Source organism: Sinocyclocheilus grahami, unplaced genomic scaffold (assembly GCF_001515645.1).
Source record: "Sinocyclocheilus grahami isolate Dianchi unplaced genomic scaffold, SAMN03320097.WGS_v1.1 scaffold334.1, whole genome shotgun sequence".
Lineage (NCBI taxonomy): Eukaryota > Metazoa > Chordata > Actinopteri > Cypriniformes > Cyprinidae > Sinocyclocheilus > Sinocyclocheilus grahami.
The window spans coordinates 29,337-44,692 of NW_015505513.1; the positions used below are offsets into that span (position 1 = coordinate 29,337).

Genomic DNA, 15,356 nt, shown 5'->3' on the forward strand with positions numbered 1-15,356 from the left:
GATATGCGCCATCTATGTTAGATTTTCCACAGATAGGCTATTTGATGCTATGTAAAAAGCCTACTTTTTCGAACTCGTCCTAGACCATTTTCAGACAGCCCTTCTTGAATAACGCACAAATAAATTTGACAAAGAGTTCAACAAAGTGGATATGAGGCTATACCTCTTCAACACTTTATCGTATTCATACCAAACTTGGAGTTTGTTATCACAACCTGACCTGAACCACCTGCAGAATTTCAGCACAGTGCCACCTACTGCTCAGGAGATACGAAAAACTGTTCTTTCCAAACAGTTTGGCCAAAAATTACATGAAGTATAAAGTATACAAAAAGTATAAAAATATAAATTGCACCACTTATTGGTCAAAAGTAACAAATCATTAAATAATATTAGTGTTTGTATTTATGATTTTTCAGTCTTTTGGGGTAAAATCATCTTAAAATTAAAAACGCTTGAACCCCAGTAATTGCTGCTTGAAGCTATATTTATTATTATTCATCTTTGTTTTTTTTTTCACTTTCAGATGCGTATTATTTAATGAGATGAAATGTGAAGTGGAACACTGTCTGTGTCTGGAATCACTGTCTTTCAGGGGGAAAAAAGTTAAATGAACCTATCAACATTTGTTCAAACACTGAAAATATGTTATTGGTCATAGACAAAGTTCTATTCTAAACTACTGTACTGTGGCTTCATGACCACATGGTGGCAGCACAGACTACGATTACCAAAACCCAAAGCAATATATAATGTTTTGCGTTACTTGTCAAGTTTAATATATTTTATTATTCCAAGATCCATAAAGGTTGAGGTTGTCTGTCACTTACAAAGAATAGCCTATTGTCTGTCCATAAAGTAGGGTAGGCTACGTGCACATACACATATCCTAACTTTGAACATTTAAGCTCTTGTGATTATAAATAAATGAATGTAGAAGAATAGCAGTAGGCCTAGCTACCGCATTATGCAAGAAATAGTGCTAATATGCCTTTAAATAGTTTCTGATCATGAAACAGTCCGTTTGGCTTTTGATAAATGATCATCGTCTGACTTCAATTTCACAAACAAGAGCTTTCTCTGCTGGAGAATTAATGAAAACAAGACATCTTTCATTTGAGCCGGTTTGAAAGCTCAGCTGCAAGTCAACGTCAAGCTGCTACATTAAGTAAAATACTTTTGTTTGTTCCCCACTGCTGGCTTTGAGATAAATTAGCTTGTTTGTGTAATGACCATCTGTTGGGTGTTTTAGATGTGTTGCGTGGACTGGCGGTGGCAATGCTTATGGGGAGTTGCTGGTTTTCATAAGATAATCATGAACTAGGACACAGCAGTCTTGACTAATAGCCTAGAGATGATAGAAGACATCCAGCTTCTGTGTCCCAACTATCCCCAAGCGATGGAGGTTCCTGGGGTGCTTCAGTTGTGTGAACAGTGTAGGAAATAGCTAATCTTTATCAGGGATCATGCATTTTGAGCTAAGTAAAACGAAATCATGTAATTGAGATCAACATCAAAATGGAGATTGTTTTTTTTCAGAAAACTTTCTGTCAGCTAAACAATTGCTATGTTGTTAAACAACAGTACAATTCTGTCAAAAATGGTGCTGCTACCCTCAATAAGGTCAATAAGGGCTTTAATTCTGCTGGAATAGGGCCTACACGACAACAGGCAACATTACAAAATACATTCTTTCCCAGTTACTGTTTTAACATCATTTTAATCATGTCATTGTCCATTACAGGACTGTATCATTTTGAGAGGATATAACCCATAATGGGATGATGGGAAACCAATTGCAGATGCCTTAAATTAAAGTGGGTAAGTCTAATTAGGTTTTATGACCAGCCTGAATTACATGGGTCTGTCATGCAAGGACTTTGCAGAAGTACAAACTGCTCTTTGATCGTAATCTCAGAGCAGTCAAATCACACATGTGAGTGGAAGAAATGGAAAATGGATCCCAGATCAGTCTTGAATTCATCAGCTAACACCTTGTTTAATTCTCATGCATCATTTTAGTATTAAATGTTTGCTAATGTGAAGATAAACAATAGGCCTATTGAATTCATTCCTTAGGGCCAACAGATTAATGAAGGGAACTGCAGATGCGAGTCATAAAGAGGTGAAACAACCCAATGTCACATTCAGATTCACTGAATGTGAAACTTATTAACTTAACAAAGACAGTCATTACTTTTCTAATGTACTTCATTACATATTTTTATTAAATAACTTTTTGAATAGTGTGCTCATGTAACATGCATGGAAGCTAAATAGAAACCAACCAACATTTTGCCTGAAAGCCAGACAGATGATGATCAAATCACACTTGTTTCCATAAAAAAATAACTGAAGAATGGAGGGTAAAAGACCTGAATTGAAGAAAAAGTAGCCATGTTTCTGTCTTTGTCAACCTCAGCAAATTAGAGCGTGTGTTCATGTAATAAAGAAAATCCAGATTTGTCGGCAGCACTGTCTCCTGCTGTTGGCTTTGTCCATTAAAAGGAAATGAGCAGATGGCAGTTGGCCTCCTCTCGTCCTTTTTCTCTTCTCCCTCTCTCAATGTCTCTCCCTTTCTGCCATCCTCATTGTCCATTAATCTCTCTCTTCACAGTCTGCCTGAGTATAGAGCTGACAGCGAAGCCCCCAGGGAGAGGGAGGGAAAACAAGCCAATCCAGCTGTCAGAAGTCCAGCGAAGGAACATAAGTCCTCTCAAGCACCCAGTGCCCCTGTCAAGCAGCTTGAGTGAAAGCACACACACACTCGCACATATCTAGAGACAAGGCAATGGCAAAAACAGACCAAACAAACAAAACAATACATTCTCATTATACACAAATCCTTACAGCAAAAGGGAATGTGAGAAATGTCATCTTGACTAACAACTGATTATATGTTTTTTTGAGGCTCACACTTATTGCAGTTTTCACTGCGAAACCACACACACACACAAAAGTCTTGTAATTCTCATTTGACATACTGCAATTGTGAGTTTAAGGGATATTCACACAAAAAAATGATCATTCTGTCATCATTAACTTACCTACACGTTATTCCAAACTAATATTCATAACTTCAGCCTTTCATTATTTACAACGTTGTAAACTGACTTAACAAAATGATCTTCCTGCAGATTTTTAATTGCGAGATACAATGTCCAAATATCAGAAAATTGTCATAAATCTAAGAAATACTATAGCAGTTGTGAGAAATATAGTCGCATTTACAAGAACGAAAATGAGTTTAACACATTTCAACATTCATGTACAACATCAGATAATGATTTCAGAAGCCACTATTTATGCTGAGGAGGTGCCTGGACTGGGATGAATAACATTTCTCATTTCCTTATTTATTTCACATTGTGCCAGCAGTCACTGGCATACATTCAAGTTTGTCTATTGATATCATTTTGTGTGTCGGGTGAATACAGGCCTCTGAGCTCAAGGCCCTGGGGCCTCTGACAACTTTATTGTTGATCATTAAAATGCATCAAACTTTTGAGTGTCCGGCTACTGTATGTCTTGTTCTCAACCTTTTTGACTCCAAGGCTCCCCATTGTCCATAACAACATCCGAAGGCCCGGCACTAAATTAAATTGCAGGATTCCAGATATTTTAAGAGCTGAATGTTCTTCACAGTTCCCACTCTTTTTAACCAGTGAATATACATGAATTGTCTAGTATTTGTCAGGTTTAGGATTTTATGAATTTTCATGACTTTTTTTCAGGTTTAGAAATCACTTAAAATGAATTAGGCTTCCTCATATATCCAGGTGTTTCAATGTATTTTCAAGTGAATGAGTTCATTCACTGAATGAATGAATTGTTGAGGGGTGAATTCATATTCTGAAAGAAATCTTAATTTTAGTTTATTTTAATGCTTGTTTTGTCTTATTTTAAACACTTTTAATCCATTTTGAGACCCTCTTGGAAAGCTCCTGAAGAAACACCTTTAGAACCACCGTTTTATATAATTTACTAATAATATTGTTGCCATACATGATTTCAGATTATATATGTACTTATGTACAGGTCTATAGAAATACTCAAGATGTGTAGTTTAAATAATACCTGAGATCATTCAGCCCCAAAAAGTATTTTTGGATCAATTCTATTGTATCTGATACAAAATATCAAATCAAGTGTCATCTGCTAGAATCTTTCTCTGTGCTTTCTGAGCCATTTATTTTTTGCCACTACCAGTAACAACTTCAGGTTCCATTTTTTAGCATTTATTAATGGATCATCAGTATCATGATCTAACATTGAACAAAACAAATTTTACAGCATTTATTGTTAATTAAAAAATGTATTGTGTTGCTAGATAATGAATAAGATATGTAATTTACCCAAATTTAAAAGATAAATTAAGCAGTTTAAATAGGACTTAATTTGTCAATTTAATATTGATTAATTTCCATTTTTATAAATGTTAAATTGATAACTGGTTCCTTAATTTTATTTTTAAAATAAATGTTAATTTATGTTTGGTTAATGCATTCATAATACATTAACTAATGTTAATTTTCCTTTTTAAATGTTAAAACTAGTATTTATGGAAATGAACATTAATCAAGATTAATAAATGCTGTAAAAGTATTGTTCATTGTTAGTTCATGATTTTAACAAATTGAAACTTAGGCTGTAAAAAAACCTTTCAACAGCCAGTCCCAAGGTCAGTTTTAGTAGATGAATGAAGTCATATGTACAGGTCTATAGAAATACTCAAGATGTGTAGTTTAAATAATACCTGAGATCATTCAGCCCCAAAAAGTATTTTTGGATCAATTCTATTGTATCTGATACAAAATATCAAATCAAGTGTCATCTGCTAGAATCTTTCTCTGTGCTTTCTGAGCCTTTTTTTTTTGCCACTACCAGTAACAACTTCAGGTTCCATTTTTTAGCATTTATTAATGGATCATCAGTATCATGATCTAACTGGTTCCTTAATTTTATTTTTTAAAATAAATGTTAATTTATGTTTGGTTAATGCATTCATAATACATTAACTAATAGTATTTATGGAAATGAACATTAATCAAGATTAATAAATGCTGTAAAAGTATTGTTCATTGTTAGTTCATGATTTTAACAAATTGAAACTTAGGCTGTAAAAAAACCTTTCAACAGCCAGTCCCAAGGTCAGTTTTAGTAGATGAATGAAGTCATTTATCTTCAGGTTCACACAGATGTTCTGTTTTACAGACATTTTACAAAGTGTCCTAATGATTTGAACAATAGTCTTTTATAGTTTGAAACGGAACACTTCAGTGTTTTCCTTCAATTGTTTGTACTATATTTCTGGTTTGGTATTTTGATAATGCAAAGTCATTTATACATTTTTAAGTGTGGCTTAAGTGTCCAGATGTTTTTTGGGGCTGCTGTAGCCTACATTTTGCCTGTTAACTTTGTTCCTTCTTTGTCAAGAAAAAAGCCGAACTAAATAAACAGTCCCCTTTTTGTCAGGATCACTAAATTCACCATCATTTCCTCGGAGGGCAGTTTAAAATCAAAAGTTGATCTCCTCTCGTGAATGAGTCAATTTCACGGCACATTATCCTGCACCGTTCTCCCTTTCCCCCAACTCTCTCTCTTATTAGAAGCGAGAAGGAGCAACATGAATTAGTAATGACAGTGAAAGGTTTGAAAAGCTGAGCGCTACTCTCTTGCCCTTTCATTACCCGTCCACGGCCTGACTCTCATCCTGCTCCAACGCTCATTTGGATAACTTGTCCTGCACCTCTACCGCTGTCTGTGCTAATGTATAATAGGCACTCTCTGATTAGATTAAATTTACGCTACTCCGTCGTGGCTGGGTCTATTACATACAGACTGTGACGAGCCATTCAACAGGCCCTGGATTTGTCTTGTTAGAGTCATTGTGGTTCTTAACGGACCCATGAAGGAATGTGAGATTTATAGAAATAGATACAAGTGATCATCTTAGGGGAAAACAACTAGTATTGATTGCATATGCAAATTCAAACTTGCCACTCAAGTTTAAGAATCACCACAATAAATATGTTGATAATGCATTTTTTGGTCTAGTGTAGTCAATTTTAGTATATTTATAGCAGATCAAGTATTGCCTGGATAGAACTGTGCACTAACTCTGAGTGCATCAACTTGAGCTAGCCGATGAAAAATGCCTCTCCCTTTCAAGGTTGATTGAAACTTTAACCTCATATTCAATATGCCAGAGAGACCTGGAATGTGCCAGAGACGGCTTTTTTCCACAATAGGGGCCTGAATAATGCAACAATCAGTCAATTATTCATCTCTCCTGGCTTCTTATTATGTTCAGAGAGAGAAAGAGAGAGAGCATACCGCTAAACGGTACAGCTTGAGTGATTGGCTAAATGCTGCGTCAACACATTTTGTACATGTGCTCTTGAGAAAAGAGAAAGTGTCTGTCATAAAATAAAATAAAATGATAAAGCACTGCAAACTTTTACAAGTGGTAAACAAAAGCACAAGAACAAAGTAAAATAAATAAGTTAGGTAAAATAATATAAAATAAATTAAATTACATTAAAATTAAATAAAGAAGCACTGCAAATTTTTACCTGTGGTAAACAAGAACAAGAACTTTCTGTCTTGCAAGTAAAATAAAATAGAATAATAAAAAATAATAAAATACAGTAAAATTACAAAACAAAGTAATATGTCTTGGAAGTAAAAAAAACATTTACCAGCTGTAAAAAAAACAAGAGAACAAGAATGTCTTTCTGTCTTGCAAGTAAAATAAAATAGAATAATAAAAATAATAAAATACAGTAAAATTACAAAACAAAGTAATATGTCTTGGAAGTAAAAAAAACATTTACCAGCTGTAAACAAAAACAAGAGAACAAGAGTGTCTTTCTGTCTTGCAAGTAAAATAAAATAATATAAAATAATAATAAAATACAGTAAAATTACAAAAAGTAATATGTCTTAATGTCTTGAAAGTAAAAAAAACAAACATTTCACCAGCTGTAAACAAAAACAACCAGAACAATAGTGTCTTTCTGTCTTGCAAGTAAAATAAAATAATAATAAAATACAGTAAAATTACAAAACAAAGTATTATGTCTTTATGTCTTGGAAGTAAAAAAAAACATTTACCAGCGGTAAACAAAAACAAGAGAACAAGTGTGACTTTCTGTCTTGCAAGTAAAATAAAATAATAATAAAATACAGTAAAATTACAAAACAAAGAAATATGTCTTTGTGTCTTGGAAGTAAATAAAAAACTTTTTTTTTTAAAACAAGAACAAGAGTGGTAGAGTATTTGTGTTTGACGACTTTGATTTAGTGTTACTATAGAAGTCACACAAAACAAGTATCAGTCAGTTTTTGAAACATCTCCCTTGTAAAGCATGTGGGAAAAACTTTATTGTATTCCAGATGGACAGGACAGAAGTAACGACATGCCAGCATGCTCTCCATGTCGAGTAGGACAATAAACGGCAACTGAACAAAAAATTACTTAGATGCAAGAAATCTTATTAAAAATGTTTGTATTGATTTCCTAGACCTACAGCGTACAATGCACAGTAGCATGTCTACACTTTTATGTACATATTTGATGAACTTTGAGACAAATCTGCTATGATCCCATATACAACAATGACACCCAAAAAAAAAATCCGGACAGCTATACCTTTTTTCGAAATAACAGACAGATACACAATACGCATTTAAATGTGTCTATATTTGATAAATAACTAAATAAATTCAAATCTCTCTTCAGGCACCTCCCTTCATGAAATGATGTTTTGAAATTGACATAAAATGGGCAATAAAAGGGCATAAAATGGCACAGTCTGATTTGAATATTTCATCTGTCAGTGTAGTCAGGCAGATTTAAATGATTTATAAAATGCTTTTAATTTCTCAGTGTTGCGAAAAGTCCCCTGGAAACCTAGTTATTTATCCAGGTGTGCATTGAGATACCATTTTCTTCTCGGCCATCTCATGAGGATAGGTGACTCCCGCTTCATTCTACTGAATGCTGACTTTCAATGGCCATAATAATCTTGTCAAGTCTTTGTGCTGCAACACACTGACATCAGCCTATAAAATTGCCTCATTGTCTTCCATCAGTCCTCTAGCAGAATTGCAGACGTTATTTACCAGGCAATTGACTACGGTCTCTTCTATACAGTATGAATGCATTTACTCCTCGTCTTCATTCTTCAGTACATCACTGTGGACTTCAGAAAGAGTCTTCCATCTGTGGAGAAAAATAAATGGTATGAATGAAGCTTGACTGATGTCACAAGCAGCGTATAATGAATGGACAAATCCATAATGTTCTAACGTGTGTGGAGATGAAAAGATTGTTAAAGGAGAAGATGCGGTATTTGAATATATGTCAAAGAGAACAAAAAAGAGCCCTTCCCTTGCTTTCCTCTCAACCAAGACGAAAAGAGAAAGCAAACCCTTTGAAAGATTAATTACTACATGTAGATTATGTAAATTATGCCCATGCAAATATTTCATGAGGACAATTAAGGGACCCATTAATTACTGTTCCCCTTTTTTGTCTTTATCTTTTCTTTCCTTTTTTTTCTTTTTGCATCAGTGTCATTTCATTTCACTCTCAATGTTTTAAATGTTTAATATTCTAACAAAGGCTTATGATACATCATCAGGGCCCTGTTTACATTATCATATACATTGTCAAACAACAGAACATAATGGACACTATATATAGGATAGATGGTATCCATCTGCGGCGGTAATTTCTTTCAAGACTTTGAGGATTACAGGGGAAAACACATTTAAATATAGCTCCATGAAGAAACAATATGACGGAATATGAAAATATTAAATATCCATTCAGACATCAGTACCTTGTATTGTTCTGTCAGTGTCTGTTTTGCTGCTGTTATGGTTTGTCTCCATTTCCTGATGAGGAGGGTCTGTTAACATGAAAAGATTTATCAGTAGGGTTATGAATTATTTGTTGCTTTAACTTTAACTTAAAGGTGACATATCATGAAAATCTGACTTTTCCAGGTTTTAAGTGCTATAATCAAGTCCCCAGTGCATCTACCAACATAGGAAACGTGAAAAAGATTAACCCAGTAACTTTGTTTTGGGAAGCCTTTTTCTGCAAGCGTCTGAGAAAACGAGCGCATCTGATTTAGCTCCCCTAGTGACGTGGCAAAGGGATCTCATTATAATATTACCGCCCCTTAATCTGTAAGTTTCCACCCACGGCGCCGTCATTTTTATTTCACAAGCGACAACGGTGTACTAGTTCTAATGCCATGGCGAAAGTTTGAGCAAAACATGCTACTCTTCTGTCTTTGGCTGCACAGACGAGCACAGAACACTATTTAGAGTCCCAGCCTCAGAGGACACAAGAGAGCAGTGGATATTGATTTATTTAATGTATATTGCTGCTGCCACACAGATCTAAAATAAACATGTGATTTATTTCCCAGCAGTTTACCTTCACAGACATAACCACGGCAACTGAACAAAAAATTACTTAGATGCAAGAAATCTTATTAAAAATGTTTGTATTGATTTCCTAGACCTACAGCGTACAATGCACAGTAGCATGTCTACACTTTTATGTACATATTTGATGAACTTTGAGACAAATCTGCTATGATCCCATATACAACAATGACACCCAAAAAAAAAATCCGGACAGCTATACCTTTTTTCGAAATAACAGACAGATACACAATACGCATTTAAATGCAGTGTCTATATTTGATAAATAACTAAATAAATTCAAATCTCTCTTCAGACACCTCCCTTCATGAAATGATGTTTTGAAATTGACATAAAATGGGCAATAAAAGGGCATAAAATGGCACAGTCTGATTTGAATATTTCATCTGTCAGTGTAGTCAGGCAGATTTAAATGATTTATAAAATGCTTTTAATTTCTCAGTGTTGCGAAAAGTCCCCTGGAAACCTAGTTATTTATCCAGGTGTGCATTGAGATACCATTTTCTTCTCGGCCATCTCATGAGGATAGGTGACTCCCGCTTCATTCTACTGAATGCTGACTTTCAATGGCCATAATAATCTTGTCAAGTCTTTGTGCTGCAACACACTGACATCAGCCTATAAAATTGCCTCATTGTCTTCCATCAGTCCTCTAGCAGAATTGCAGACGTTATTTACCAGGCAATTGACTACGGTCTCTTCTATACAGTATGAATGCATTTACTCCTCGTCTTCATTCTTCAGTACATCACTGTGGACTTCAGAAAGAGTCTTCCATCTGTGGAGAAAAATAAATGGTATGAATGAAGCTTGACTGATGTCACAAGCAGCGTATAATGAATGGACAAATCCATAATGTTCTAACGTGTGTGGAGATGAAAAGATTGTTAAAGGAGAAGATGCGGTATTTGAATATATGTCAAAGAGAACAAAAAAGAGCCCTTCCCTTGCTTTCCTCTCAACCAAGACGAAAAGAGAAAGCAAACCCTTTGAAAGATTAATTACTACATGTAGATTATGTAAATTATGCCCATGCAAATATTTCATGAGGACAATTAAGGGACCCATTAATTACTGTTCCCCTTTTTTGTCTTTATCTTTTCTTTCCTTTTTTTTCTTTTTGCATCAGTGTCATTTCATTTCACTCTCAATGTTTTAAATGTTTAATATTCTAACAAAGGCTTATGATACATCATCAGGGCCCTGTTTACATTATCATATACATTGTCAAACAACAGAACATAATGGACACTATATATAGGATAGATGGTATCCATCTGCGGCGGTAATTTCTTTCAAGACTTTGAGGATTACAGGGGAAAACACATTTAAATATAGCTCCATGAAGAAACAATATGACGGAATATGAAAATATTAAATATCCATTCAGACATCAGTACCTTGTATTGTTCTGTCAGTGTCTGTTTTGCTGCTGTTATGGTTTGTCTCCATTTCCTGATGAGGAGGGTCTGTTAACATGAAAAGATTTATCAGTAGGGTTATGAATTATTTGTTGCTTTAACTTTAACTTAAAGGTGACATATCATGAAAATCTGACTTTTCCAGGTTTTAAGTGCTATAATCAAGTCCCCAGTGCATCTACCAACATAGGAAACGTGAAAAAGATTAACCCAGTAACTTTGTTTTGGGAAGCCTTTTTCTGCAAGCGTCTGAGAAAACGAGCGCATCTGATTTAGCTCCCCTAGTGACGTGGCAAAGGGATCTCATTATAATATTACCGCCCCTTAATCTGTAAGTTTCCACCCACGGCGCCATCATTTTTATTTCACAAGCGACAACGGTGTACTAGTTCTAATGCCATGGCGAAAGTTTGAGCAAAACATGCTACTCTTCTGTCTTTGGCTGCACAGACGAGCACAGAACACTATTTAGAGTCCCAGCCTCAGAGGACACAAGAGAGCAGTGGATATTGATTTATTTAATGTATATTGCTGCTGCCACACAGATCTAAAATAAACATGTGATTTATTTCCCAGCAGTTTACCTTCACAGACATAACCGAGAAAGTGTCTGTCATAAAATAAAATAAAATGATAAAGCACTGCAAACTTTTACAAGTGGTAAACAAAAGCACAAGAACAAAGTAAAATAAATAAGTTAGGTAAAATAATATAAAATAAATTAAATTACATTAAAATTAAATAAAGAAGCACTGCAAATTTTTACCTGTGGTAACAAGAACAAGAACTTTCTGTCTTGCAAGTAAAATAAAAAAATAATAAAATACAGTAAAATTACAAAACAAAGTATTATGTCTTTATGTCTTGGAAGTAAAAAAAAACATTTACCAGCGGTAAACAAAAACAAGAGAACAAGTGTGACTTTCTGTCTTGCAAGTAAAATAAAATAATAATAAAATACAGTAAAATTACAAAACAAAGTAATATGTCTTGGAAGTAAAAAAAAATACATTTACCAGCTGTAAACAAAAACAAGAGAACAAGAGTGTCTTTCTGTCTTGCAAGTAAAATAAAATAATATAAAATAATAATAAAATACAGTAAAATTACAAAAAGTAATATGTCTTAATGTCTTGAAAGTAAAAAAAACAAACATTTCACCAGCTGTAAACAAAAACAACCAGAACAATAGTGTCTTTCTGTCTTGCAAGTAAAATAAAATAATAATAAAATACAGTAAAATTACAAAACAAAGTATTATGTCTTTATGTCTTGGAAGTAAAAAAAAACATTTACCAGCGGTAAACAAAAACAAGAGAACAAGTGTGACTTTCTGTCTTGCAAGTAAAATAAAATAATAATAAAATACAGTAAAATTACAAAACAAAGAAATATGTCTTTGTGTCTTGGAAGTAAATAAAAAACTTTTTTTTTTAAAACAAGAACAAGAGTGGTAGAGTATTTGTGTTTGACGACTTTGATTTAGTGTTACTATAGAAGTCACACAAAACAAGTATCAGTCAGTTTTTGAAACATCTCCCTTGTAAAGCATGTGGGAAAAACTTTATTGTATTCCAGATGGACAGGACAGAAGTAACGACATGCCAGCATGCTCTCCATGTCGAGTAGGACAATAAACGGCAACTGAACAAAAAATTACTTAGATGCAAGAAATCTTATTAAAAATGTTTGTATTGATTTCCTAGACCTACAGCGTACAATGCACAGTAGCATGTCTACACTTTTATGTACATATTTGATGAACTTTGAGACAAATCTGCTATGATCCCATATACAACAATGACACCCAAAAAAAAAATCCGGACAGCTATACCTTTTTTCGAAATAACAGACAGATACACAATACGCATTTAAATGTGTCTATATTTGATAAATAACTAAATAAATTCAAATCTCTCTTCAGGCACCTCCCTTCATGAAATGATGTTTTGAAATTGACATAAAATGGGCAATAAAAGGGCATAAAATGGCACAGTCTGATTTGAATATTTCATCTGTCAGTGTAGTCAGGCAGATTTAAATGATTTATAAAATGCTTTTAATTTCTCAGTGTTGCGAAAAGTCCCCTGGAAACCTAGTTATTTATCCAGGTGTGCATTGAGATACCATTTTCTTCTCGGCCATCTCATGAGGATAGGTGACTCCCGCTTCATTCTACTGAATGCTGACTTTCAATGGCCATAATAATCTTGTCAAGTCTTTGTGCTGCAACACACTGACATCAGCCTATAAAATTGCCTCATTGTCTTCCATCAGTCCTCTAGCAGAATTGCAGACGTTATTTACCAGGCAATTGACTACGGTCTCTTCTATACAGTATGAATGCATTTACTCCTCGTCTTCATTCTTCAGTACATCACTGTGGACTTCAGAAAGTGTCTTCCATCTGTGGAGAAAAATAAATGGTATGAATGAAGCTTGACTGATGTCACAAGCAGCGTATAATGAATGGACAAATCCATAATGTTCTAACGTGTGTGGAGATGAAAAGATTGTTAAAGGAGAAGATGCGGTATTTGAATATATGTCAAAGAGAACAAAAAAGAGCCCTTCCCTTGCTTTCCTCTCAACCAAGACGAAAAGAGAAAGCAAACCCTTTGAAAGATTAATTACTACATGTAGATTATGTAAATTATGCCCATGCAAATATTTCATGAGGACAATTAAGGGACCCATTAATTACTGCTCCCCTTTTTTGTCTTTATCCTTTCTTTCCTTTTTTTTTTTTTTTGCATCAGTGTCATTCAATTTCATTTCACTCTCAATGTTTTAAATGTTTAGTATTCTAACAAAGGCTTGTGATACATCATCAGGGCTCTGTTTACATTATCATATACACTGTCAAACAACAGAACTTAATGGACAACACCATCTCTTATACAGTATGTAGGATAGATGGTATCCATTATGGTATCCATCTGCGGTGGTAATTTCTTTCAAGACTTTGAAGATTACAGGGGAAAACACATTTAAATATAGCTCCATGAAGAAACAATATGACGGAATATGAAAATATTAAATATCCATTCAGACATCAGTACCTTGTATTGTTCTGTCAGTGTCTGTTTTGCTGCTGTTATGGTTTGTCTCCATTTCCTGATGAGGAGGGTCTGTTAACATGAAAAGATTTATCAGTAGGGTTATGAATTATTTGTTGCTTTAACTTTAACTTAAAGGTGACATATCATGAAAATCTGACTTTTCCAGGTTTTAAGTGCTATAATCAAGTCCCCAGTGCATCTACCAACATAGGAAACGTGAAAAAGATTAACCCAGTAACTTTGTTTTGGGAAGCCTTTTTCTGCAAGCGTCTGAGAAAACGAGCGCGTCTGATTTAGCTCCCCTAGTGACGTTGCAAAGGGATCTCATTATAATATTACCGCCCCTTAATCTGTAAGTTTCCACCCACGGCGCCATCATTTTTATTTCACAAGCGACAACGGTGTACTAGTTCTAATGCCATGGCGAAAGTTTGAGCAAAACATGCTACTCTTCTGTCTTTGGCTGCACAGATGAGCACAGAACACTATTTAGAGTCCCAGCCTCAGAGGACACAAGAGAGCAGTGGATATTGATTTATTTACTGTATATTGCTGCTGCCACACAGATCTAAAATAAACATGTGATTTATTTCCCAGCAGTTTACCTTCACAGACATAACCAACTGTTTTTGTAACTCGTGTGTGTTTTTAACGTAAACTTGTGTGTGAACGAGAACTTAGTTTAGTAGGCTACTCACATGCTGTGACAGCCGCTTTCTGTCCGTGTGCTTCGGATGTGTGCACTCACAAAACTGTATATCAGAGGCTTAAACTCATATGGTTTAAAACGCATGATTTCAGCACGATAAACATGATAATCAGAACTAGGGGTGTGCGATATATATCGTCTGCGATAATATCGTAATTGCTGTTTTAACGATGTGCAATTTGACATTATCGAGTATTTTGCAAAAACCATTCAAAACACCCCTACAGAGCGCACGCATACATTACGTGAAGTCTAGACTAGTGCGTGTGCGCATTTAGAGGGAGTACTTTCACTGCATGATTCAGTCTATTAAAATGCATTTAGAATGATCACAAATTCAAGACATGATGGCAGAAAATGAATATATTTATACCACTTCATATAGTTATTCAATTTCACACGAAGAGTGCCGTTTTTCTCCAAAAATGACCATGATTACAAATGTGACATTGAATTCAATAAACAATAAGTTAATTAAGAGACTTACGTTTTAGACACCATATTGCTTGTTTTTGCTCTATTTCGCAAAACAAAAAAATCATTCCGAATACAGCCACAGTGCTGTTTTGTGTTTGAGCAACATGACGGTGTTTCGTTCTTGAATGAATCAACCTTTTAAATGATTCGGTTCAATCGCAATGACTCACTTATTAACAGTGATTTGCTGCCACCTGCTGGTGGTTTTAATTCGATTTTTTT

The 15,356-nt window shown here is 34.6% G+C and overlaps 1 protein-coding gene across 1 annotated transcript in view; it reads right to left on the reverse strand.

Moving 5' to 3' along the window:
* Positions 1-12,822: 12,822 nt before the first annotated feature.
* dachc (dachshund c) overlaps positions 12,823-15,356 on the reverse strand; it is a 58,828-nt gene continuing 56,294 nt past the window's right edge. The window contains exons 10-11 of the mRNA XM_016295318.1: positions 13,949-14,017; positions 12,823-13,293 (exon numbers count right to left, since the gene is read on the reverse strand). Coding sequence (XP_016150804.1) covers positions 13,256-13,293; positions 13,949-14,017 — 107 coding nt within the window. The 3' untranslated portion in view covers positions 12,823-13,255. The remainder of the gene's footprint in view (positions 13,294-13,948; positions 14,018-15,356) is intronic.